The 24,066-nt window shown below is 39.7% G+C and overlaps 1 protein-coding gene across 2 annotated transcripts; it reads left to right on the top strand.

Moving 5' to 3' along the window:
* Positions 1 to 383: 383 nt before the first annotated feature.
* LOC124166580 lies at positions 384 to 22,799 on the top strand. Of its 2 annotated transcripts, XM_046544145.1 has the most exons (6): positions 384 to 1,003; positions 1,138 to 1,295; positions 1,412 to 1,616; positions 4,213 to 5,101; positions 6,536 to 6,676; positions 21,802 to 21,890. In XM_046544145.1, exons 1-5 carry the CDS (start codon positions 952 to 954, stop codon positions 6,651 to 6,653), a joined length of 1,422 nt encoding a protein of 473 aa, XP_046400101.1. In that variant the 5' UTR covers positions 384 to 951; the 3' UTR covers positions 6,654 to 6,676; positions 21,802 to 21,890. The 2 variants fall into 2 exon arrangements, with proteins under 2 accessions (XP_046400101.1, XP_046400102.1); XM_046544146.1 differs by lacking the exon at positions 6,536 to 6,676 and having other exon boundaries at positions 21,802 to 22,799.
* The last annotated feature ends 1,267 nt before the right edge of the window (positions 22,800 to 24,066 follow it).

Genomic DNA, 24,066 nt, shown 5'->3' with positions numbered 1-24,066 from the left:
TATGATAAATGAATCCATCAGAAGTGGAACAAACGTTTGTACCTAAATTTTTTCTCAAACTGTTTTTGTTCGGATATCGTCAGCTAAAAATGTCCAGAAACATCCGTATACGAAGGTTTTTTAATTATTTGCATCCAAGTTGTTTAAAGAAATTTCATTCATTTGATGATATCTGCCTTATGTTTAATTGTGTTATTGTGATAAAATTTTTATAAAAATTTTATTGACTCTTTTATAATAATACTATCAAATTTATTTTTCTAGAAGATTTAAAAAATTATATTGATGCACTTAAGGCTACATTATCCATTGAATGAAGCTGGTTGCTTAAGTTTTTGTAGTACCTATATCCTTCCTATGGTGCGCTTCAGTTTAAATTCGCCGCCATTGTCATTTTCATGTCCTGCTCTCTACAGTCCAAAAGCTTAATTAAGTAAGGTCAATAGGTAACGACAAGGGGTCCAAGAACTAATGGAGAATTTGTGAAAGGTTTATAAAAGTGTGTGTCATGAGCCATATTATTAGCTATTTTTATCATTGGTGTAGTGAAAGTGCTGTAACGGTGTAATATATTGAGCTTGGATCCGTGTTTGCTACCCGCGTATGGGTAAACGAATTATCTCATTGTATCGAACTGTTGCCTGTCATATGGGCTATGGAGCCTGGCGCCATTGATCAAGATCTATGTGGGATTCATTTACTTATTAAAACCAAACATTTGGTTGTTTTAATGAATTATTTCAGCACCTCTCTTTAATGTAAGAAAATCGTGCATTTGACAAGTGATGGATCCCAGAGTTGCAACAGAGGAAAGGGAAGACTGAATCATTGAGATGTGAAATACGAGGAATATAATATGCCATTTTTGGCATATAAATTAATTTCTCGTTAATTGGCTGTGAGATGTCTGTGTGATTTACTCGTCGCGAGAGTGATGCTGATCTCTCGGAGATGAAGATTCACGAGGATTTCTTATTGCTGAGCTGCTTCTGCATAATCAGTGGTAATTAAAAAGCTCAGGATTTTGTTGTGTTTTGGGAAACCTATCCCCGTAATATGGTTGGGTTAAGATCCTAGGCTGACTTTTTTGTATTTATCTCTAAGGTTTTCTTTAACAATTTTTAATTTCATTTGTAGATTTTGTGTCCGCCTCGAATGGAGAGTGTACTGATCTTCATGGAAGAACAATTCTCCCAGGGTTACATTTCGTACCTGGTCCAGATACTTGTACCCTTTGTGTCTGTGAAAATGGAAATCCGAAGTGGTGTAAGGCAGTACTCTGCTCACCTCCGCAGGTAAAAGAAATAATATTCGCGAGTTTGTTGTCGCCCATCGTTATAGATTCCATACCTAGCAGTTTTTCTTTTAAAAGATGAATAAAGTGCATTACAATCTATTATTATTATTACAGGAGTGCACATCATTTCGCTTGGGAAATTCTTGCTGCGAATTTATCTGCCTTGATGACACCCTCCCAAAAACCACATCTGATGGAACAGGGAATGAGAATGGTGCAGACCTTGGCCTGCGGCTCATAGCAAGTGCTGTCACAGCTATATTGTCTCTGTCTTTACTGTTCTTCTTAATACATCGTTTGCGACAGAGAAAAATAAGAGGTGAGCGTGATAATTTTCTTGGAGTATTATCTATGAATACACGAAAATAGTGGTTTTAGAATAGCGTCAGTCATGAATTCATCAGTGAGCATTTTAAGAATCCGTATTGATGTATCGAACGTGCTCGGTTTGCAGCTGTTGAGATTGAGGTGATTAAGATGATGATGAACTTTTTTGAAACTGAGAAAGCGAAAACAAAGTGTTTATGTCCGTTAGAAATTGTTTCAAAAATATTTATTATTTATTCTATGGAATTTGATATGTAGTCGTCGTTCAGTTAGAATTAGCAAGTACTGCGAATAATTATTAAATTTCTTTTGCCAGTCACCAATGTCAAAATTTGAGCCTACCTACTTGTAAATGTCCCTCATATCATTTAATAATTGATGAATTCGGTCTAAATATTGCACCCAAATCTGAAGCAAAATGCCTACGATTTGAGCTGTAAGTAGGTTTCAATTGAAATGGTGTCTGTTATACCTCATTAACCTGGAAATTGGGAATTAAGCTTGTATTTTCTGAACCAGGCACTTCTCCATAAATTATTACTGTATCACTTGTTTTATTCGGGAATTTTTTGTATTCATCATTTTAAGTCATCCTTAAAGCATTACTGAAATCGACCACAGAGGCAATAATGCATGGTGAAATGTTTTCATGAACTCCTTTGAAGTAGGAGAAATCTCCAGCATCAATTCGTGCAATCCTTTGTTTCTCATTGCTTTCTTTTTTATTTGTTCTTTTCTTTAAATCATCTTTTTCTTACTCTCACAGATTTTGTCAAGCATTTTCTCACTTATTTATCCATCTGTATCTCACCTTATATTTTGTGCCCCTAAACACAATTGAAAATCTTTACCAACAAGATGAAGGAACTGTAGTAGGTTGTACGCAGTGTACTTGTTCTGGGTGTTGATGTTCACATCCCTGGAGAGGAGTATAAGGAGGGCAAAGCTCTTCAATGCAGGGGCGAGGCAACTGTGGAGAGAACTCTGTAATGATGGGGTCACAGCACTACAGAGCATCAACAAACCATCAGCAGAAAATCCTGTCCATGTTATTTCCTGATTACAGTGACCAGTGCCAGAAATACAGTAGATTTTAATCAAAAAAGTGTAGGGGAGACTCTAGCAGGAAACAGAAGAACCCCTTAGGCAGCAAAATTGTTAGGACAGAAGAGAATGAAACACATATGCCCAGCCACACACTGGCAGCCATCTTGACTTCCCAAGTGTAAATGTGCAACTCAATCGTTCTTTCCTCACTGTTTTCAGTGGTAATGTAGGATAGTACCGTAAAGGGTTCAGTCAGTCAGTCTCCAATGTATTAATCTACTACCCTCCTTGCCGTGAAAGTGCCTGGTCATGAAGGAATGCCAGGGTCACAAAATGCATGTCTACAGCTGCGGGAAGTTTGTGTAAGGCACTTGTAAAAATGAAAATAAGTCAAATCGTTCCATTCTTTGTTTATTGTATCCCTACAAAAAGACAATTTTGGGATTTTGTTGCTAATATTCATAGCTTTTTTTGTTGAAATTTTTAACAATATTATATCATAATTGTTGCCATCCACTGTCGGTGTCAAAATGATGTGCTGCTGTACTTTGCAAATTTATATCTAGACTTCAGTGCATGCCATAATAATAAATAATTAATCATTTTAAAGGTAATTTTATTCTCAATTCTGGTTTATTTTTTGTTTTATGAAAACTTCAAAAATCATGGGAGTGAAATAAATGCCTCCACACACCATTAAATTAGCCGTTTTGGCAACTTCATAAACTTTGCAACTCAACATAGGGAAAACTACTGCTTCTACAACATTCATCTTCCACAATAAGTTGCAAAGATTAATGTAGATCAATGAAGCTTTTGTTTATTTTTAAAATGCATCTTTTGTTGTAAAATTACGAAAATGTTTAAACACACACTAATCCTACAGTTTACCTCGAAAGAAAAAATAAGATTGATGGAAACAATTCTTAATTTATTTTGAGTTTTTCTATGATCCGTAAATACATGATTTTTATGTAGTATAGATTATAAATGGGCATTAAAAAAATATGTCGGAGGGAACGAATGCTGCGTTGCCACGTCTCACGTGCGAAACTTTGCTTCCTGGTTTCCAAGTAGGCTTCCGCGGAGATTATGATGAATTCTGCTGGTTTTTCCGGGTACCCGGAACATGACATTAAGAGAAGTTATTAACATTCTCAAATATAAATACTATTATAGTTTATGAATCATAGAAAATTTGCAAATAATTAAGATGTGCTTCTATTGATTTTTTTTTCTTTCTATGTGCTACTGTAGGTAATGTTTGCTCAGTGGTTCATCACCCTCAAGAGGTATCTGACATAATTCCGAGTGTATACCATTGAAGAAACTTTTTGACCTCGGTATATCAGATTTATTTTACATGTAAAACGTAAGCTGTTTGGCGGTACAAAGACTACACTTGCTCTATCGCAATTCTCACAATATGCCATCCACGCAATACTGAGTTCCACTGTGTATTGTCTATCTGGTAGTGGTGATATTTTCATTTATGTTGGGCATATGAAATGGTTTGCTAAAATTCATCATTGTAATTACAGGCCGTCAGAATCGTCAGCTCACTGAAGACCAGCGGAGCTTGGGTAGTATTGGTTACATAGCTGGCAGCCTGGGCTATTTACCTGGAAGCATTGGTTACTTAAGTAACCAAGACCATATAGAATTCCATTATGAGGAACCCCCTGCTCACTATCCTCTCTGGAAGCCTCCTGGGAATTATTTCCCCAGGGGTGAGGCGCCTCCTCCGTACGAAGAAGCTGTTGCCGCGGCCCGAGCAGAGGCAATCGCCGCTGCCACTGCTCTTGGCGAGCGCCCCAATCCCCCGACCAATCAGACGGGGACGAGGTCGAGGCACAGGGAACCAACCACAGAGCTCCAGATGACGGAGGTCATCTTTGGAGTCCCTGTTGGTGTGAGCGGAGCACCAGGGTGTTGCAGTGGGTCTGCCGTCATGACGACTTCTGCCAATGTGGATGCCAGGGTTGGCATGGGAGCCGAGGAGGCCATTCGCTCGGATGCCTTCTATGAAGATGTAGCAGTCCTTCCGTCTTCGTCTGTGGATGGTGTGGTGACGTCAGCCATGCAGGAGGGCCCGTCTTCGATATCTGCTCACCCGTCGGTTCATGTTGTGGGCGTGGCGACCAGCCCGTCATCTTCGTCCGTGGTTACATTGGTTGCATCGTCCAACTTGGTGATCATGAATGACTTGAATAAGAGCACATGCAGCTGTCCCGATGACAATGATGATTATCGTAGTGAGTGTGAGAACTGCAAGAGTGCTCATGGGAGTAGGTATCTCGATCAGCTGGAACCGAATATTGCTCCACAAGAAACCATGACATTGCAACGTCGACCGCTCAACAATTCTCAAAATGCTGCCCATGGTTATACCACTAGTCTCACATTACCCAGTCAGAGCCGAAGGTTGCGGTAAGTAGATTTTCTGTTATTTCCTTGCAATATTAAGTATATGTTTCCCATTTCATTAATCACTCAAAGCAATGGGCATACATGCACATCCACATATCAGAACTCTCACAGTTCTGTGGATATATGTGTATAAATTTTTGTTGGTTTTATTTGAAAGTAATGTTGGTGCTTTTATGGCTATCAGTATACATTTTTACTGTCGTAATCATGTCTATTGTTTGTCAAATGCATATTCCGTGCGTAATGCATCTATAGGTACTTTTATTCTTAACTGAGAAGCATAGTTCCTGGGTTCTGTTAGGCTATTGGTTATATTAAACTGAACTACTTTGAAAATCTGTGATGTTAAGTTTAGGATTTATTTTCCCTATGTCATTTTATGCACGTATTTTATTGATTTTTATGTTGACCATTGCTAGTACACTGAGGGATTGAAAAGAATTAGTCGAATATGTACTGTTTTTGTTTTAAAAACAATTTGAAACTCTGATTTTTCCACTGTTTTTCTACTTGAAGACGAATTTCAAGGAACCTGTCCTGAGTTTTTCATTACTCCTCTATTATAGTGATTTTTAGAGAAATATTTTTTTAGCATATCGTGAATGAAGATTTAAGTATATTTTCATTGTGATGCTGCAGGAAGCATGGATCATCTTAGAATGGAGTTCAACTTAGATTCCTGCAGTTCAGTAAAATCTGGTTATTAGTTGGGAAACTTTTTGGGAAGCAAAGAAAACACCTCTTAAGCTAAATTTTACCACAAATTTGTTTGCATAGTACAATTTGAAAATGTTATTTTGTTGTGCCAGGCGTTGTCCATGATCTATTTTAAGTCTGGTAATTCCTTTTGGCACAGCAGTTGATAGGATAAATTTTTCTAGAAAGTCACCCAAAAGTAGCAATCATAATGGTAATGTTATGGCTTTACATGGCTTTGGGGGATTTGGTGATTCCTACAGTCTTTCTTACTCAGTGTGTTATAATTGTCAAGAGCAGTTTAAACCCTGTAGTTTAGGTGGTGGATCTGGAGATAGTTTAGTAGATGTATGCATGCTGTAGAAATAACCATGTGTTGGAACAGATTTACTGTATTCTTTCAAGTCATCTAATATTGTTGTTGAATTGGCAGGGTGCAATCCTTGCCTGCCACACTTAAGGTCATGGGTTCAAGCCCCGCTTGGCTAGGTTGCCCTTATTCAGGGCATAGATGTTTGCGATAGTCCATTGCTATTTGCTGTATCCCTCCAATGGAAAGGGCTAGTATATAGTGCTATTTTTGGGGTGATGAATTTAGAAATGAATGAGGATATAATAATATTACATGTGATTAATTTGGTTGGGGTGAGCTTTTGCTTCTGTGATTTGTAATTGGTATTTGCATGTTGGAGAACTAACCATTTAGCGAGCAACAATCCTTGTTTGTTGTCTCCGCAGACTACCATCTATTCAAGGAGGCACAGGGTCAACTTCTGTCCACGGTGCTCAAGAGAACTGGTTTTGTAATATGCCTGCTGCCTCTTCCACTTCTTCTACTTCATCAGAAGAAGAATAAGCCTTTGCGTCTTTTGGCCTAATGTAAGAATTTATTATATGTAAATACTGCGATACATATTAATTTCTTATCTATTACATAAAATTGGCTGCTTTTGATATCTTAATGTTCTTTCATTGCCTGATGCTTAGATTATGTGATTGACTGTGCTGCATTTACTCCACAATGGTGTACTTTTTGTGATATCTCACTAAAGGAAATGGTATTGTGTGTGGGTTCTTGCACTACATAATTGTGATGGGAGAATATCTGCACTTTTTCAACTGGCTTTGCTTTCTGGGGTTTATTTTGATTGATATCTTATGTTGGCGTACGTTGGAGCTTTTTTTACCTTTTTTCCAAGGATGAGTCTGTTCCTAAATTTTTTCGGTTCTCTGTACCGGTCCGGTTCTCTCCCATCGGTTCTCAGTTCTCGATACTCTCGGTTCTAAGGATGAACTCTTATTATCTGGCTTAATGGCAAATTTAAATGAACAACCACAGGAATTTCACTGAAGATGTAAATTAGCAGGGAAGCTCTGTAAAAAAAACTTAAGATAGTGTCCATAATTTCATTTGCCGAGTAAAAAAGTTTAAATAGGTAACACGTTGTTAAAGAATGCATCATCGGCCATTATGTCACGTTACATCAGGCAGCCACTGGTTCTTCCTACAGGTTTTGATTCAAAACATTCAACATTTTTACCCTATCTGGGTAAAATCTATTATTTCTTTGGCAGAAATATTGCCTGCAGTATTGAGCAGGTGTTCACTGAAAACAGTAGTAGTCGATGTTGATTTTGAAGGGCCACGAAAACTACGTTTGAAGCCCAGTTAACATACTACATAGCATCAGGATCAACTCCCCCATCTTCTGACGACATCATCCGTTAATTTGTTGTAACTTTTGGGTCAGTTCAAAATATATTCTGAATTCTGTGATGTAGCTTAAATTGTTACTTTAATTGACAACTTATTCGCATTCACTGCTACAGTTCTTATAACCTCAGCAATAAACTGCTCAACACGGCAGTACAGCTAATCCAAAATTGTAATGCAGTGTTGCGTCCTGCAGAATAACCACACTTTTCCATTCATCGCATAAGTTTATCAACGTACGAACAAGCTCTCCTAATGCATCTTGCCTCTATGTCAAAGAATTACTGTATATGTATATGATTCAATCGTAAGACCACTAACAGACAAAACGATTTTCCTTTGGCCACGTTCATGGCATGGCACACGGCGTTGCATAGAGTCGTCTTGTCTGAATTTCACGTGAATGGCGGCCAGCAAAAAGTCGTCTCAAAAGCTGGCAAAAGCCGCTTCAATGTAGCATTGTCTGTATTTCTTGCTTTAGAGGGTGCATTGCCAGTCCGCATTGAAATGGGCACTATGCTGTCAATACGTCGTGCCGTTGCAACGGCACGATTCGACTCGTTTGACATATGGGAAACTGAAAGAATGGCACTATGCTGTGGACGGCTGCAGGTGAAAAAGCGGCCGCGGCTACGGAAATGTTACAATGTTGGTGAGAGCGACTAACTGACGAATCCTTAAATGCGCGTGTTAGCGAGCAACTCTCAAAAGAAAGAAACGTGAACGCCATTCAATCGGAATGTAATACATGCATTTTTTAATCTTTTTTCACTTTTCGGGCTTGAATATGCTGCAGACCATTTTGGCTTTGGGTGCTAAATTCATATCCTTGCCACCGTACTGTAACGGTTCAAACCGCGAGAGCCGCCCGCTCGCCTCCCGTTCGATATCTCCCCGTACATGTGATAGTTAACTCTCCACTTCCCCAAAATATAAAATTGCCCCTACGGAGACTTACCGTTTCCGGGCTTAAAATCAAGTTCCCCAATTGTTCGTGCCTGCACGCACACTCACAACAGGATTTAAGGAAATCGTGGCAATAGCAAAACAAATAACTTCAATGACATCCCTTTTACAATTGATTTTTAATAACTGAACTACCATAGGTTCCAAAGTTTACACTGACACTAAAGTATTCCCCAAACACACACACAATAAATCCCCATTCCAAAATCCATCGGCGTCACCTCCAACATGAAATATGCACCTTCGGCTTCTCCTTCAAAATTACAATCGCACTTTCTCAATGATTATTATTTAAAGAAAAATGATGTTTCCAACAACAAAATATACCCACGCTCTTTGGCGAATGAACAACGTTAATAGTGTGACATCAAACTTACACAAAAAAACTTTCCGTGCAATGCAAGTATAAATTAGGCGTTAGTCTGTTCAAGTGGCCACCCGTCTTGAATTCGGGCTCAATGATCCGCCAAGTGACACTAACATTCAGATATTATGCTCAAGCTTCACCACATGCCGCACTTAAGTCTTGCAGGGCCGTGACTAAGACCAGCCAACAGTGAATTCACTAGGGCCTTATTGTGGGGAGTACACTTGGGACTTTCAAAGGGGGGAACAATCTGGATACAAAAGGATCTATTCGGGCTTTGGTAAATTCCAAGCTTACTTCCTTTATCCGATGTTCTCGCCACCCCTGACGAGCTGTCCTCGTATCTGCCTCCTCCACGTGCCGTAGCTTGGCTGCTGCTGCTTGTCACTGAACACCACTATTTGACTTCTGTCGTGTCAGACTGTAGGAGAGAGAGAGAGCTAGCCTTCTCGTCTCTCCCTTTTATCACCTCTGTACTTCCCAAAATCACCTCTGGTGCACTACAACGCCCTCTTTTTCTCCAGCCAAAAGGTGGGTTTTCAAACGCATTCCGGGAGAGAACCACTGCGTCGCCTCTCCCGGAAATTCACTCTCACACAATTTCACTCGACTTCACTTACATAAAAAAATATTCTACAATAAAAAAAAATAAACCCTTTACATAAATCTAGTACAGAACTCCGTAAAAAAAAGAATGCTAAAATTGTGAGCGTGCGCGCAGACGTAACCCCCCCAGCCTCGATGTTTTAAAGTGATGCGTCGGGCCGGCTCCGGTCCGTACCGCTACAGTACTGAGCTGGTTCCAAAGTACGGACTTTATTCCATTGGTTCTAGATACCAGTTCCACAGGCCAAGAACCGGCAGTACCAAGAACCTAGCACCGGAACTGACCCATCTCTACTTTTATCTAAATATCTGGCTTGGCATTGTTACATTTTTATCAGGGGTTTCAAAAGAAAAGGCTCTTTTTTATTTGGGCTTGCATTCTTAAATGCTGGCCATGTGTCTTATTGGTGATAAATACATATTTCATATTAACTCAGACATTCCTCACTATCTATTTTTCGTAGCTAACAAGTAGGATGTCCTCATGTAGTATTTTTTATATGCTCATACACATGGCGATGTATGTATTAAGCATTCATCTTTCATCACTTAAATGCCTAGATCTGCTCTCTTTCTTGTCTGAAATTGGCTGCTGGTTTATCAAAGCTCACCTGCATAACCCAGCCGAATCTGGATGATCTGATATGCTGCACTCTAAGTGACATTAGCATCCCCTTGAAGTGGTCTATATTGACCTGCTCTGATATTCTTCTTTTTCATCCCTCTTATTCAAGACCCAAATAAGCCAAAGTAATGCTCCACATTTGCTGTTTTCTAATGTGGCTACTTGGTCACAGATTCTCTTGTTATTGTCTGGAAAAATACAAGGGAAGAATATCTATTCAATCTTGAATTCATTTTTTTTTAGTCACAGATTTGTCCTTAAGTGATGAGCATGTATGATTTATTTCAATAGAGGCTAGTGAGATTAGAGAAAATTAGACCACCTACAGCTGAATAAGGAATAGCTTTAAACCATAGTCTGGATATCTACCCATTTTTGGTCTCCTTTGGGGCCACCATTGGACTTCCTTAACTCCAATGTTAATTTTTGGAGCAAATTTCGAGCAAAAACTCCTCACTTCACTTACACCCTTAAACACCCTGAAGGGCTAGTCTGTAACTGTTTTCTCCAAAAAAAAAGGGGGAAAGGAGCTTCGTCAAGTGCCTGCACGAGAGTTGTCGCCTGCCTGAAGTCTCTAGCGCTTTCCGCCAGAGAAAGGAGACAATTTGTTGCCTGGAAGAATACTAGTCTCCCAACCCAAGTCTGTAAGCCCTCTCAAGCGTCTTCCGGTGTCCCAGACGGGCACTTCAGCTATGTCCCACTCAAGAGACCAATGTATGTATCTCTTTCTTCCATGGAGAGAATGCGTGTCTTGACAGTGTTTTGTTGTATTCTCTTAACATGGCGTGTTTTCTTTTAAACCATAGAAGATTATTGCTTGTATATGAGGGGCATTTGGAAGAAGTGAGGCTGTAAAACTGGTGAGAAATTGTTGCGAGATATTAATAAACCGTTCTAGGTGAGGGAGGAATATTTCTGGCATCTATTTCAAGTGAGCCGTGACTTTGCACGATACCTATGCAGTGAACTTGAACCATTTTTAAGAAGTCATTCATCGGGTTTGATTGTCTGGACTCAAATAAATATTTATCTAATATACTCCTGCTTGAGGCAATATTTAATGTAAATGCTTTCCTTGTGTCACTAGCTAAATATGATGGAATTTTGAGAACTTCTTGTCAGAGTGATGATGTTGAAGTCAACCACCAAGGGATTCCTGCTGGATTTTTGTATTTTTCCGCGCTCATCTATTTTACCGTGATCAAGCAGTGATTTTTTTTGCACCATGAGCGATTTATTTAGAGTCGTGGGCTGTGATTTTTCGTCAAAAACTCCGATTGTCATTCTCTTTTGACATAAAATACCACCAGATAAATATCTTTGAATCGACAGGGTTATGTACCAGCCGCATGTCGGTAAATGGGCTCCGGTATATCTAAATTACTATGTAAAATAATGTTGTTCTGTAGGGAAAGAATGCTCTCACTCACGATCATGACAGGGGAAACACTTCCTCGGTTCTTTCGCTGTTCCTCCGTGGAAACTGACCTTGGAATGGATTATAGAAAGAATCTTCTAGTCAACTGTGCAAAAGAAATTCGGCCTCCTCTTTTGAAAAGAGAAAGTAGCCGACTGGAAAAATATTGGACTAAGAATGGACTGCCCGTAGAGAGTAGAGTTGAAAGGGGCATAAGCCATCAATTGAAAACATTAACTGAAAACCACCATTGTAGCGGCCTCGGAGGATAACTCGTGTCATCAGTCGTCACATATCATCGAAGTCAAGTTCAAGAAGTGAAGGATAAGGTTGCGAGTTGAAGGTCCCAGCGCTGCATTTTCGGAAGAAAGCAGTTGAAGAAGCATTCCCTGGTAGATTCTATCGACTCTTGGTAAACTTTCATGAGACTCTTCTTGTTGATAAGCAGAAATTCGAAGATTTGGATAATCATTTGCATGAACAGTCATGAAAAACTGTTAAATCGGGCAAAAAAATCTTGTGCTGGAAAAATTTTTATGACTCTAAATGCAGGAAAACGCAAAATATGGAAACACTAAGTACGGATAATTTTTACATTGTCCTAATAGGTAATGAATCGGGACCCCAAAAAGTAAATGCTAAATTCGGGAAAACATTGAATGCGAAGATATTAAATCCGGATCCGAATGTATTTACTAAAATGAACTTATTACCTTCAGCACAGACAGTGTGAACAGCTGTCCTTACAAGGTTTTTTTTTCCCTGTAAACATCTTTGTTACAAGCATTTTCATTGGATGCCGTCCCAGCATCAGATTTGCCTAAGAAATTTTTCATACTACTCATGGGCGAGTTTTCTCCCATATGGTCAGGAGAAACAGTTTTCTCAACCCAGTTACAGACTTGGATCGGGAGAAAACTGTGGGCAAGAACTCTTTCTCCAAAATAAAGAGCCTAAAGTTACAGACTTAACCTTCTGGTCTGAAAAGGGATATCAGTTGAAATATTTGAGTCAATGTTACTTGCATAGCATGTTTTATTTCTTTGTCTGAACTGCCCTCTTGTATGGTTATTGTTTTAAACTTCGGATGAACATAAAGTGAAATAAGGTGGTATGTAATTTGGAATCTGAAATAGCTGTGTTTACTGCTGACTGGTTTGTAATGTCACTTTATTGCAGGTACTGTTTGGTTCTTGTTGTAGCTTTTGAGCAGTCAAATGTTCAGCATCTTGGTTTATATGCACAGATAGGGATATTCCCCTTGAAGAATATCATTTGACCTAGCCAGTATTCAAACCCGTGTCTTTCTATTGACGTTCAGGTATAATTCTTGTTACACATCCTAGTCATCGTCTTCCTGGGCAAATTTGAGACTGGCTTATATCTGTGAACTAGATATGAGCATCTTAAGTCCTCATTTTTGCACTGCTGGAGGGATCATATTAATTAAGCTACTGTCGGAAAACCCAGTCTGAAATATGCATTGGGCCAAGATGGCTTGGTGGTGCAACTAGTAGCATATCTGACAGGCAATTGAGAGATCAGGGTTCAAATCCAGGCTGAGCCAAGTTACAGTTAGTTTCCCATATTTTTTACTAATAGAAAACATTGTTTTTAATTTACACATCGTTGAAAAGCTAACACTTTTGCCTATTATTCAAAATAGTCTTCATTTTTTTCACCACACTTTTGTAGACGGTGCTCGAGCTTTTGTATCCCTATGTCAAAGAAGTCTACCGCCAATCCACTGAGGAAGCGTGTGACCAGTGCTCTGACTTCATCGTCGCTCTTTAAACATTTGCCTCCTAAGTGTTCCTTTAGTTTGGGGAGTAGGTGATAATCTCTTGAGGAAAATTCCCAAATTTCTTCAAAAGCTCCTGAGTTTGACAAGTGGCATGCGTTCAAGCATTGTTGTGAAGAAGCACTACTCCCTCCATCAGTTGTTCTCTACGGTGATTCTGGATTGCTCGCCGGAATTTGGTCAATGTTTCACAGTATTTTTCTGAGTTTATTGTCATCCCAGGCTGTATGAAATCGATGAGGAGTACCCCCTTCCGATCCCTAAACACAGTCGCCATAACCTTTCCTGCCGACTGCGTTTGTTTGAATTTCTTTGGTGGTGGTTGTAACGTTTTTAAATATCCACTACTAACTTAGCAAATAATTTCAGTACAATTCAAAAACAAGCTCTACATTTTGAAACTTGGGAGCACAAAACAACATCAAAAAGCCACCATGACTATTACAATACCATTTGTACTACCCGTACTACCACTCACTGACCCAATGCCATGGACTGCACCAGTGGGGATCTTGAGTTCTGCCGGATTCCTTTCCTCCCGTTCTCTTCTCCTCTCGCAGGCGCCTCCTTTTCTCTGCGTTCTCTCCTTCTCCCTGCCGATCTTGAATTCTGCCGTATCTCTTCCTCCGCTCTCTCAATACGCTGCTACTTTAGTCTTTCTCCCGATCTTTCTTTATAACACCTCTGCCTCCTTCTTCTCTCCATACACGACTCTCCTTTTCCGTTCACAACAATCTCCCCGTCCCTCACTACCACTGTTAGTTTTAAATTATTTACAAACAACATGGTGGCTTGTTTACATTATGTTACATGGTGAACCGGAGTGACAACACAGATGAGATTGTTGTTTTGTGTTGGGGGTGTAATGAAACACCCACGTTTCATCTCCTGTGACGATAGAGTCCAACAACTTCTCCTTGTTGACTCCCCACTCACAATGTTGCAGGTTCAAGCGAGCACATTCAAGGCTTTTATCTGCCAGCCCAACGTTTCTGTTAAAGTTCTTTCAATTTTGCCTTGAGAAGCTTCAGGAATGTGTTCAACAAGTTCACGGACAGTGACCCTCTGATCTTTGAGTAGCTCACTGTTGATCTTTTGGAGAATCACATCCGAAACCAGTGGTTTTCCACTCCGTTCTTCATCGTGAACTTCCGTGCGACCCACAGCAGAAGCTCTGCATCATTTGCAGACGTGCTGAATGGACATGCAATCTTCATCATAAACCTCAGTAGGTTGCCGATGAATCTACATGGGCTGTAACTTCCTTGTGTGGAGAAATCTGTAAATTACTGATCAAGTCTCAAACTTGGCAGGAACGGGTTCAATTAACACTTCCATTGTTGACGGTTGTGAAGCCAACGCTGAGTGACGTAGTGAATTGTGGACGGGGTGGCTGCAAAAACATACCGTATAAGCGCGTGTAAGAGGCGCACCTTTTTTCCCAGATATTGCAGCCGAAAATGGGGGTGCGCCTCTTACACAAACTTCTTATCTTCCCCCCCTCCCCTTCACCGGTTGCAAGTTCAAGGGGAACTGTGTGGCCTTGGTTTTCAGCGTGAGTCAGTCATCTGAAACCCTGGGTCAAAATCAAGCGGCAGGCAGGGGAGTTTCTCCCTTAGTGACGTATTTTTAAAATGCTCCTGTTTGAATTTCTTGCAAGCATCGCGCCGTCACGTCGGTACCCCAGAGGTGAACATTGAAAAGATCGCGCGGGGTGATTCGCTCCGGAGCGCGCGCTAAATTTATTGCCATGAGTGGGCATCCCGCGGCATTTATACTGCATATAGTAATATTGGTGTCACAACCTGCGGTTGAAAAAATTCGAACGAGTGTGCTCATTGTTGGACTTAATGGTGGATAGAAGAAATCGGAAATGCTTATAAGTGAAGAGCGCTGAAGGAGAGGTCGAGGGGAAGAGGGCTCCCTCCCCTCCGTATTTAAAGCTACGAGCGAAGGAGCAAGGGAAGAACACGTCCGATCTTGCATGTGACGTCGTTGCCTTTAAAGCGAAGGGGCAAAGGCGCAGCAATGTGATATACGCAGTTTACGTTGCCGGAGTTTCCAGTCCGTCTCGTCTTGTTTGAATGCGCTTATGCTACGCTTGTTTCTTCCGAAATTGTGCTGTTTGGACTATGTTGAATATTAGTAGCCTTATTTTAGCTATAAATCTTTGTGTCAATCAATTAGAGCTCAAAAAACTTAAATGCTGTAAGATATACGTCGCGTTAGGTCTAATTCTTTCTAGAACCTCGTGCGTGTCATACAATTGCTGAAAGATATCGAGATATCTTCGAGCTCAGAAGGTGACTCACGTAGCATTTGACCTCCAGAAACTCGGGGAATTGAACCTGGTAGACCGAAAAAGGTCAGTTGGTGGAATGGGGTAGGGATGAAACACGTTTCCATTGTTCCCCTGCAACTTGATATTTTCCTGTGGAGTCTCGGAAAGGAAAAAAACGGCAGAGGCATTAGCTGATGGAGAGCCGAGTGTAGTTCCATTAGGCCCCTTGCACACACACCGATTTTGGACGGCCGGTAAAATATTGGCCGATATTTTACCGGCGAAGCGATGCTTGCACACACGCCGGATTTTTACCGGTCAAACGATACGTTGCTAAGTTTTTGAGCCGGCGTCGGCGATCCACAGTGACAATAGCCGGCAGCTAACCGGCATTTTGCCGGTGCCGGCGTGTGGTCGGTACGTGTGCAAGCTCCAATGCTCTCCCATTGTTCACTATTGGAATGTGGACGGCCGATGTTTTACCGGCCGTCCAAAATCGGTGCGTGTGCAAGGGGCCTTAAATCTACGACGTGGTTATTATCCTACGGCGCTGAGATTGCCCCGATTGTTGTTCAATCTCTTGGGAAAGCTCATGCCATTTGCCTGTCGTGTTTTGCCTTAAAATTTTCCACTGCTGCAATTCTATTGCAATAGTCCTGCGAGAGCTTTTAAACAAAATTGTTCGTGAGTAGGACAAGCAACGTAGAGCGATGGCATATGCAAAGAGAGGATCGGAACTCTTTCTACTCCCTCTTATGCCGCCGCAGTTATCAAAATTTCCTCTTTCAAATAGTACTGAAAGAGGACATTTCGATAACTGTCGAAATTCCAGGCTTACGTCTGCAACACCGCACGATAGGATAAAAAAAATGTCGCAAAATTTTTTTTTCATTATAGCTTCGATTCTCAAAATGGGGGTGCGCCTCTCACACAAGCTTATACGGTATGTAGTTGACAGGAATTGCCCTGAGGAAAAATTCCCCTAGACCAGGAATCGAAACCACAACCCTTTATCTTTCTGTGTCTAACATCTTTTAGCGTGAGCCTCAATACTAATAAGCCATGGGATATTAGGAACCTGGATACCAAAGTGTTCTGCACTGTGGCCCAGAAAGCCAAAGGTTTGTGGTTTAATTCCCAGCTTGTTCAGTGGCCCAATGATTTATTGCACACAGATACAGAAATTTCCACACTTTCTTTCCTCTTTCCACACTTTCTTTTCCGTGCTGTCCCTTCGAGAGCGGACTGTCGACTGCCAAAAAAAAGGAAGTCCACCCTCCCGCTCTCACCGCCCAGGAACGGCCCGCCGGCCAACCACACCCACACATTCAAACAGGCGGCAGGAGATGCACTCCCCAAACACAGCTTATGGAATTTTCTCTCAAGGCAATTCATGTCAGCTACCATAATTTTTTTTTCTAAATTGTTACAGTTGACTAATTTACCCTCTGTACCTGCCCAGTAATGGGCAGTAATGGGCACCCAGCCAGTAATGGACACGGGCGGACAAAACTGCTCTCAAAATCACCATTTTGACTGCTTTTGGTTTGAATTTTGCGCCAAAATATACTGCAATATATGCAGTTGGTAAAATGATAGAATTTGATGGAGTTAAGTTGGCATACACGTGACCAAAAATATTAAACACGGCTGTCACCGCGTGAATGGCCTGTTTGCTGTCTTACGTGTTTAGGTAGGTAATTATTTAAGTCTGATGTTATCCGTTAAGTTTGTTGTTTATTTTCATTTAAAATATAACCTCTACATTAAATATGAACTCAACTTCCATATTTTGTATTTACATTTCCAAAGTTATGAATTTGAAGCACTTTATAGGGGGTGTCCACTACTGGCAGCCTAGTTTAACTTGAATTCCAGTAATGGACCCTGGTGTGGCCATCTCTGGAAGACCAAATCCAGTAGTGGACACCCTTGGTATTCTGTTAATACCCTTCTGTATTTAGTTTGATTTCAGAAAAAAATAGATAAAAATCACTCTAAAAGGGTTTTCTTTCGCTATACGGAGGAAAACATGAATAGAGTGAATCGGAGGAATTACAAAAATTCAAAGCCATTGGAACTCCCTCTCCATTCGAGGAATGCATTTTCAACCCTAAAATTGAAGAAAAAAAGGTTAGAAGGAGACTAGGCCCAAACCTTCCGTCCATTATTACATCAGATTCATTTAAGATTTTTCTAGAGAAGAAAAGACAAGAAAAAGAGGAAAGGGAATTAGAAAAACTGATGAGAAAGCAGGAAAGAGAAAATAGAAAGACAGATAAATTTAAGGAAAAGAAGAAAATGATGATTGAAGAGAGTGACGATGATGAATCTTTTTCAGTACATGATGAATCTGATACTTCCAAGCTTTGGACTAGCGAAGAAGAAGATGAAGCGGCATCTTCTAAACCCTTCAATGGACAGGTTGAGAAAGGCAATTTCATTGTAGCTAAATTTTTATACAATGAAAAAACAAAAAGAGAAACCACGAAAGTGTTCATTGGAGAGGTGATGGATATTAAAGCAGGTCTAGTGACAGCAAAATTTTTGAGAAAGTCCACCAAGGTTGACAATGTTTATATTTTTCCAAACGTTGAAGATGTTCAACGTATTAAGTTAAGTCAAATTCTACAAATTATACAACCGTATCAGATTGTTAGAGGTCGGCACTACTTCCGAGGAATTCAATTAATAAAACATAACTTGGAAGTTAACATGTACAGTATGTATTTTAGTAAGTAGTTATCAGAGGACCTCAAGGTTGATAAAGTTTCTTTTTCCTTGTGTCATATCAGTTTTGAAAGTTAATAAAGCTACTATTTCTTTTATTAAAACTCTTTCTTATTTTCCTAACCAGTGTCCAAAATTGGGGTGTCCACCACTAGCTTCTCTGTGTCCATTACTGGCAATTCTGAGATGATTTTACAGATATGCAAGTACAGTAAAACTATGAACCTGCATGAATAACAGGATATGCAGACTTAATGAGAGAAGTCATTAGCTATCAATATTGATTATCAATTTTTTTCTAATGATAAAAGGAGACCTGCAAAAAATTATTAAAGTTAAAATTTTCTTAAGGGTGTCCATTACTGGGCAGGTCACCCTAGTATATCAGGAAGAAGGTTAACACTAGGGATGAGTCGATTCCACTTTTTTTCGATTCCGATTCCAATTTCGATTCCTTCAAATCGATTCCCGATTCTCGATTCCATCGATTCTTGTTCATTCTAACTGGTGGGATTTTGATTTATCTGTAGCATCGCCATCATTAAAATTTAAGAATTGAATGGAATAAAATAACTAGGGATGGACGGATCCAGGATTTTTAGAGCGAGATCTTTCGAATCAGATATTTTCGAATCCAAATGCATTTTCAAATTCCTGCCATTAAACAAAGTCATTATTCAAGTTTATTGTGGGTACATACAATCAATGGAATGCTTCTTAGATTTTCATTCACATTCTAATATTTTTATAAATTAAAAATTATTTTATGGGCTTTCAAGTTGTTTTTTAAAAACATCTTCACATACTCAGGGCCTAAACTGTTACACTTGGGTTTGGAAATGAAAATAGGAAAAATCTTAGGATGAACCACTGACCAGTGGCGTAGAGAGAGGAATATAAATATAAAAAACACAATTACTTTCCTTCATAAAAGGAAACAAAATATTTAAAAATCATGAATTTACAAAAATGAAAAAAATGAATCTTTGAAAAATGAAGTTTTTCTATTATGAAGGGCGTTAAAATTAGTTTGAAACCCTCTCCTTTGTACCCTGTTGTTTAAAAATTTTCCCCCTGGTTTTGGATCCCCCCTTAACAAAATTCCCCTGCCATCGACTTAATTCCAATTTTCCTCATGCACGTTTCCCCCGAATTTTACTTTCTCATCATTTATACGGACTTGTGTTTCATCCGAAAATGCTTCAGTATGGTGAGGTGGATTTAGCACATCCTCGGGATAACTTACGCCACAGTGCACGCACATGGCATTCATTGGTTCTCCTTATCTCAGTGGAAATGTTTACACGCAAGACATTTTTATCGGCGCATCATTAAATTGAATTGCAACTGTGCAATTAGCAACACAATTAACAGTATTTAAAACGGCATTAACATCATGTGTGACGAGGTGCTCAACCGCTTAGCATGAGGAAGAAGTGGGCAGCAGAAGCACGTAAAGGAGAGGTGGCGTAGCCAGGAATTTCGTTCGGGGGGGATTCAAAACAGGGGGGGAAATTTTAAAAAAAACCGGGCACTAAATAATGGTTTTTAAACTAATTTTAACACTTTTTCTAATCGAAAAACTTAATTTGTTAAAGAAAAATTTTGTAAATTCCTGATTTTTCAATATTTTGTTTTCTTTTGTGAAGGACAATAACTGTGTTTTTATATTTCGGGGGGTGAGGTCCGGACCATCCCCATGGCTACGCCACTGGGAAGGAGCACGTGAAGGAGAGGTGGAGAGGAAGGAGCGCGCTCCCTCCGTATTTCAAACAACAAGGCTACAAATGAGGGAGTCGGACGAAGAAATCAGATTTTGCTTCAGTGACATCGTTGCCTTCAAAGCGAAGCCGGGCGCGCTACGTGATACATGTAGTTGGCGTTTCCAATCCGTCTCTAATTGTTTGAGGGGTTAATGCTGCGCTTGTTTCTTTGAAAATTATGCTGTTTGGACAATGTTGCATATCAGTAAAGTGTAATTGTAGATAGAAAACTGAGTGGCAATCAGTTAGAGCTGAAAAATAAACTAATATCGTCAGGAATGCGTCTCGTTTGGTCTAATTCTTTTTTAAATCCCATGCATATCATCTAATTGTCGAAGCTATCAAGATATCTTCGGCCCCAAAAAGTCACTCTCCTAGCATTTGTCGTCTAGAAACAGAGAATTGAAGCAGGTAGGCCAAAAAAGGTCAGTTGGTGAGGCGAGTTAGGGATGAAACACGCTTCAATTGTTTTCATGTGATTTGATATTTTCCTTAGAAGACAATGATTTTTGGTCCGTGTGATTTCGGATACAAAAACAAACAACAGAGGCACGGGCTGGTGGACGGCCGAGGGTGGTTTTCTGAAATCTGCGACGTAGTTACTTTTGACGTGGTTATTATCCTACGGAGCTGAAATTCCTCCGATGATTGTTCAATCTCTTGGGAAGAGTCACACTATGTGCCAGTCGTATTTTGCCTTTTTTATTTTCTGGCTGAAAATCCTGACCACGGCTGAAATTCTACTCGCAACCTCTGCGAGAGCTTTCAAACAAAACGGTTGATGAGTAGGACAAGAATCGCATGCGACGACGCATTCGAAGAGAGAATCGGAACTCTTTCCACCCTGATGGGGCGTTGCATTCACTGAATCTATTATTTAAAATTTCGGATCAACTTCCTCAAGGGTTGCATTGATGAAACTGGGCTATACAAACGCGAATGTGTCTAATTTTTTTATTATGGACGCAGACGCGTGTTAGTCTAAAAAAGTTACGTATATAAAAAAAACCCGCTCTCAGTGCGTATTTATAAGAAACTTTTTTCACTGGAAAACTCGCTCTCTGCACGTTTTTATTATCATCAGACTTCAAATATCATTCGAAAATAAAAAAAATATATTTCGATCTATTATACTTTAAAATTGGTGGTCGAGATGAATTCTCCGAATGTGATTCATAATCGCAATACTTTGATTTGCCGTGATCAGCGGCTAATAAAAGAACGGAAAACGCATGCATTGCTTCCCGATCCCGAGGTTTCCAATTTTTTTTTCTCTTAGAGTTGCTCATGATCATGCGCCATTTCAGGGTTCGTCGGTTTGTCGCTCTTGCCGACATTTTCATGTTTCCGAGGCCGCTTAGGTATGCTAGTCGCAGCACCCGCGTGCAGGGCGTATCCTCCGCGCGGGCAAGGCTGACACCGCGGCCGCTTAGATGTGTGGCAGCCTTTGTGCCCCAAACTTATAGTCTATGCTCAAAACATTTATCTTCCTGGAATCGATGGAATCGGAATCGACTTTAGGCGATCGATTCTCGATTCCGATTCCGTGCCCGAGAATCGGTGGAATCGAGAATCGACATTTGGAATCGACTCATCCCTAGTTAACACTAACATGAGGGTTTATTTAGACATGGATTTTGTGTTTTAATGGTCTCTTCTCGTTTCAATCATTCAGCATTTGTACAGTGAGACAGGATTTATTGTGTCTAACGTCCCTGTAACTTCTTTTTGCAGGAAGAAGAGTGCTGGTGAACTTTGTTCACCTTCTGACAGAACTGAAGGCTCAAACAATGTGGATGGACAGCCTCCATCCGCCCCTCCTGAGGAGACGATTGACTCTTAGCAGTCATAGGTGTCCCATCCCTGCCCACTTCCTTCTAAATCCCATCACCTTTTGCCTACAGATTAAGAGGCCTGGAAATGTGGTGTCACTGCCTACATGTGTGTGCACACGTAATGTATACATGGTGTTGGAAACTGTTTGCAGGTAACGATTCTCTCCTTCATGTGTGATAGTGTGTGTGTGCTATGTTTTCGAATGAAAGGAAACGGTGTGATTCTGCGCAGATTTCAAGTTATGAGTGTGCACTTTGTTGAAGCTCAAGTATTGAATTTGTTGGATCAAGGTGTATTATTCTTGTCTAAAAATGTTACAGTATAGTAGTCTGTGTATATTGAGTCTATTCTCTTTGGAGGATAGTTAACTTTCCCAAATTTTAATTTTCCTATGAGTGATATCGAATGTGCATTTGACACACAAGGTTACCAGGTGTTATTTTGGCCATGACCGGTATACAGGTAGTTCATTTTGATATAGGTATAAGTAATATCTATTTATACACATATTTATTTATTTATTCATCTCTTATTTTTTTGGTGATCACATAATGAAGAAATAATTAGCGTGAAAAATAAGAAGCTAAAATTATGTATGTTTACATATGAGCTTGAGAAATGTCCTAATCAGCTAAAAGATATAATAAGAATTAAAGTTTTATCTGTTACAGTGTAAGTCTATTTATTTAGACTGTACAAATGATAAGAAACAATGTGAAACCTTGATATTCATTAGGTCATTTTTTTACTTTGACTGCTACAAGTTTCCTTTTTTGGAGACCTTACTGTTGAGGAATACGAGGCACCTGGAATCAGAAATTTGAGGCACCTAGACTTATTCTTATTTAGACTTTGCGGATTATCTGTAAGATTTTCAAAGCACTGAAGGAACAAGTGACTTTGTACGCAGTCATGCGCACGGGTGCAAAGTTAAATACACCAAAGGATGAAGTTCGCCATGAAAAAATATTATCCCGGCTAAGTCAAATATTTTTTCATGGCGAACTTCATCCTTTGGTGTATTTATCTGTAAGATGTCAGATTCATTTCTAAGAATGAGTTGAATGTAGAACAAGGCATTGGAATGACTTAAAAATTTTACATGAGGCATGTAATTAAAGGTACAAATGTGGATTTCAGTATGCATTGTGTAAAGTTGAGAAATTATGTGAACTCATGCTCAAATGCACTAGTTCAAGGTGGAAAATTAGCACATGCTCTGTCTCTGTACTAAAGAGAAAAATGCAGCTGAAAGATGTGAAATTTCATGCGCTGTGTATAGATGTTGATTTTTGGAATGCCTTGTGAGAGCAGACAGTATTTTTTGTACCCTATCATTTTATTTATTCTTCCCCATATTTTTTCATTCTGTTTTTATATAAATATTTGTGTAAGATTTGCTAAAATAATGGCTCAAAACTTGTTGACTTTTTTGAAATATTTTTTAATTTTTATGTCTAATGGCCTACAAATTTAGAGAGATTTAAGGACAATTTTAGAGATTAATAGATTTTAGAAAAATGCTTCAATTACTTCTTGGACAATTCCGATAGTCAGGAAAATAAACCGGGCTTATTACAAGCAATGTAAGAGGGCACAGTTTACTTTGCCATTGGTTAAGTTCCAGCAATTTAGAAATCAAGTCAGAGCAGTCTCTCAGTTAGGTAAAAGCTGTCGTATTGCTGACATATTTGGAAGTATTGAAACCATTGTGGGCTGGTGATTGTGTGCAAAAGGAAAACTTCACACTCATACCACATCACAATTTAATGTAGTTGAGGAATGCCTTATTTGCCTCTTGCTCAATTGTATCAAATATGGCTTAATGCAGTGTTGACACTAGGTCCTATGTTGAGCTTTACTCGATAGATTGCTCTTCCTCTAGGGGAAGGCAGATTTTTATTTTTTTCATCTCCACCCATCTAATAATCACTAAAATGAAATAATTAAGAAACACTAGTGTAATTGAGCAGATTTTATTACCTCAATTTACAATTGGGCAATTGAGAGAGAACCTCCCAGGATAAAATGATGCCAGCATGGTCAGTGAAGAAATTTTGTTGCCTTACGGCTCTGTAGAGCAACGGACAAGCACGTCTGATCTTGCATGTGACATTGTTGACTTCAAAGTGAAGGTGGGCTAGATATGTGATGTGTACAGTT

Source organism: Ischnura elegans, chromosome 10 (genome assembly GCF_921293095.1).
Source record: "Ischnura elegans chromosome 10, ioIscEleg1.1, whole genome shotgun sequence".
Classification (NCBI taxonomy): domain Eukaryota; kingdom Metazoa; phylum Arthropoda; class Insecta; order Odonata; family Coenagrionidae; genus Ischnura; species Ischnura elegans.
Note: the sequence above shows the minus strand (reverse complement) of the source record. Positions and strands in the feature narration are given on the sequence as shown.

Excerpts from the sequence above, each read along its gene's own strand:
- LOC124166580 (XM_046544145.1), top strand. The coding sequence starts at position 952 with ATGAAGATTCACGAGGATTTCTTATTGCTGAGCTGCTTCTGCATAATC. Across the intron at positions 1,004-1,137 it reads CTGCTTCTGCATAATCAGTG|ATTTTGTGTCCGCCTCGAAT; the intron begins GTAATTAAAAAG and ends TTTCATTTGTAG. Across the intron at positions 1,617-4,212 it reads GCGACAGAGAAAAATAAGAG|GCCGTCAGAATCGTCAGCTC; the intron begins GTGAGCGTGATA and ends TTGTAATTACAG.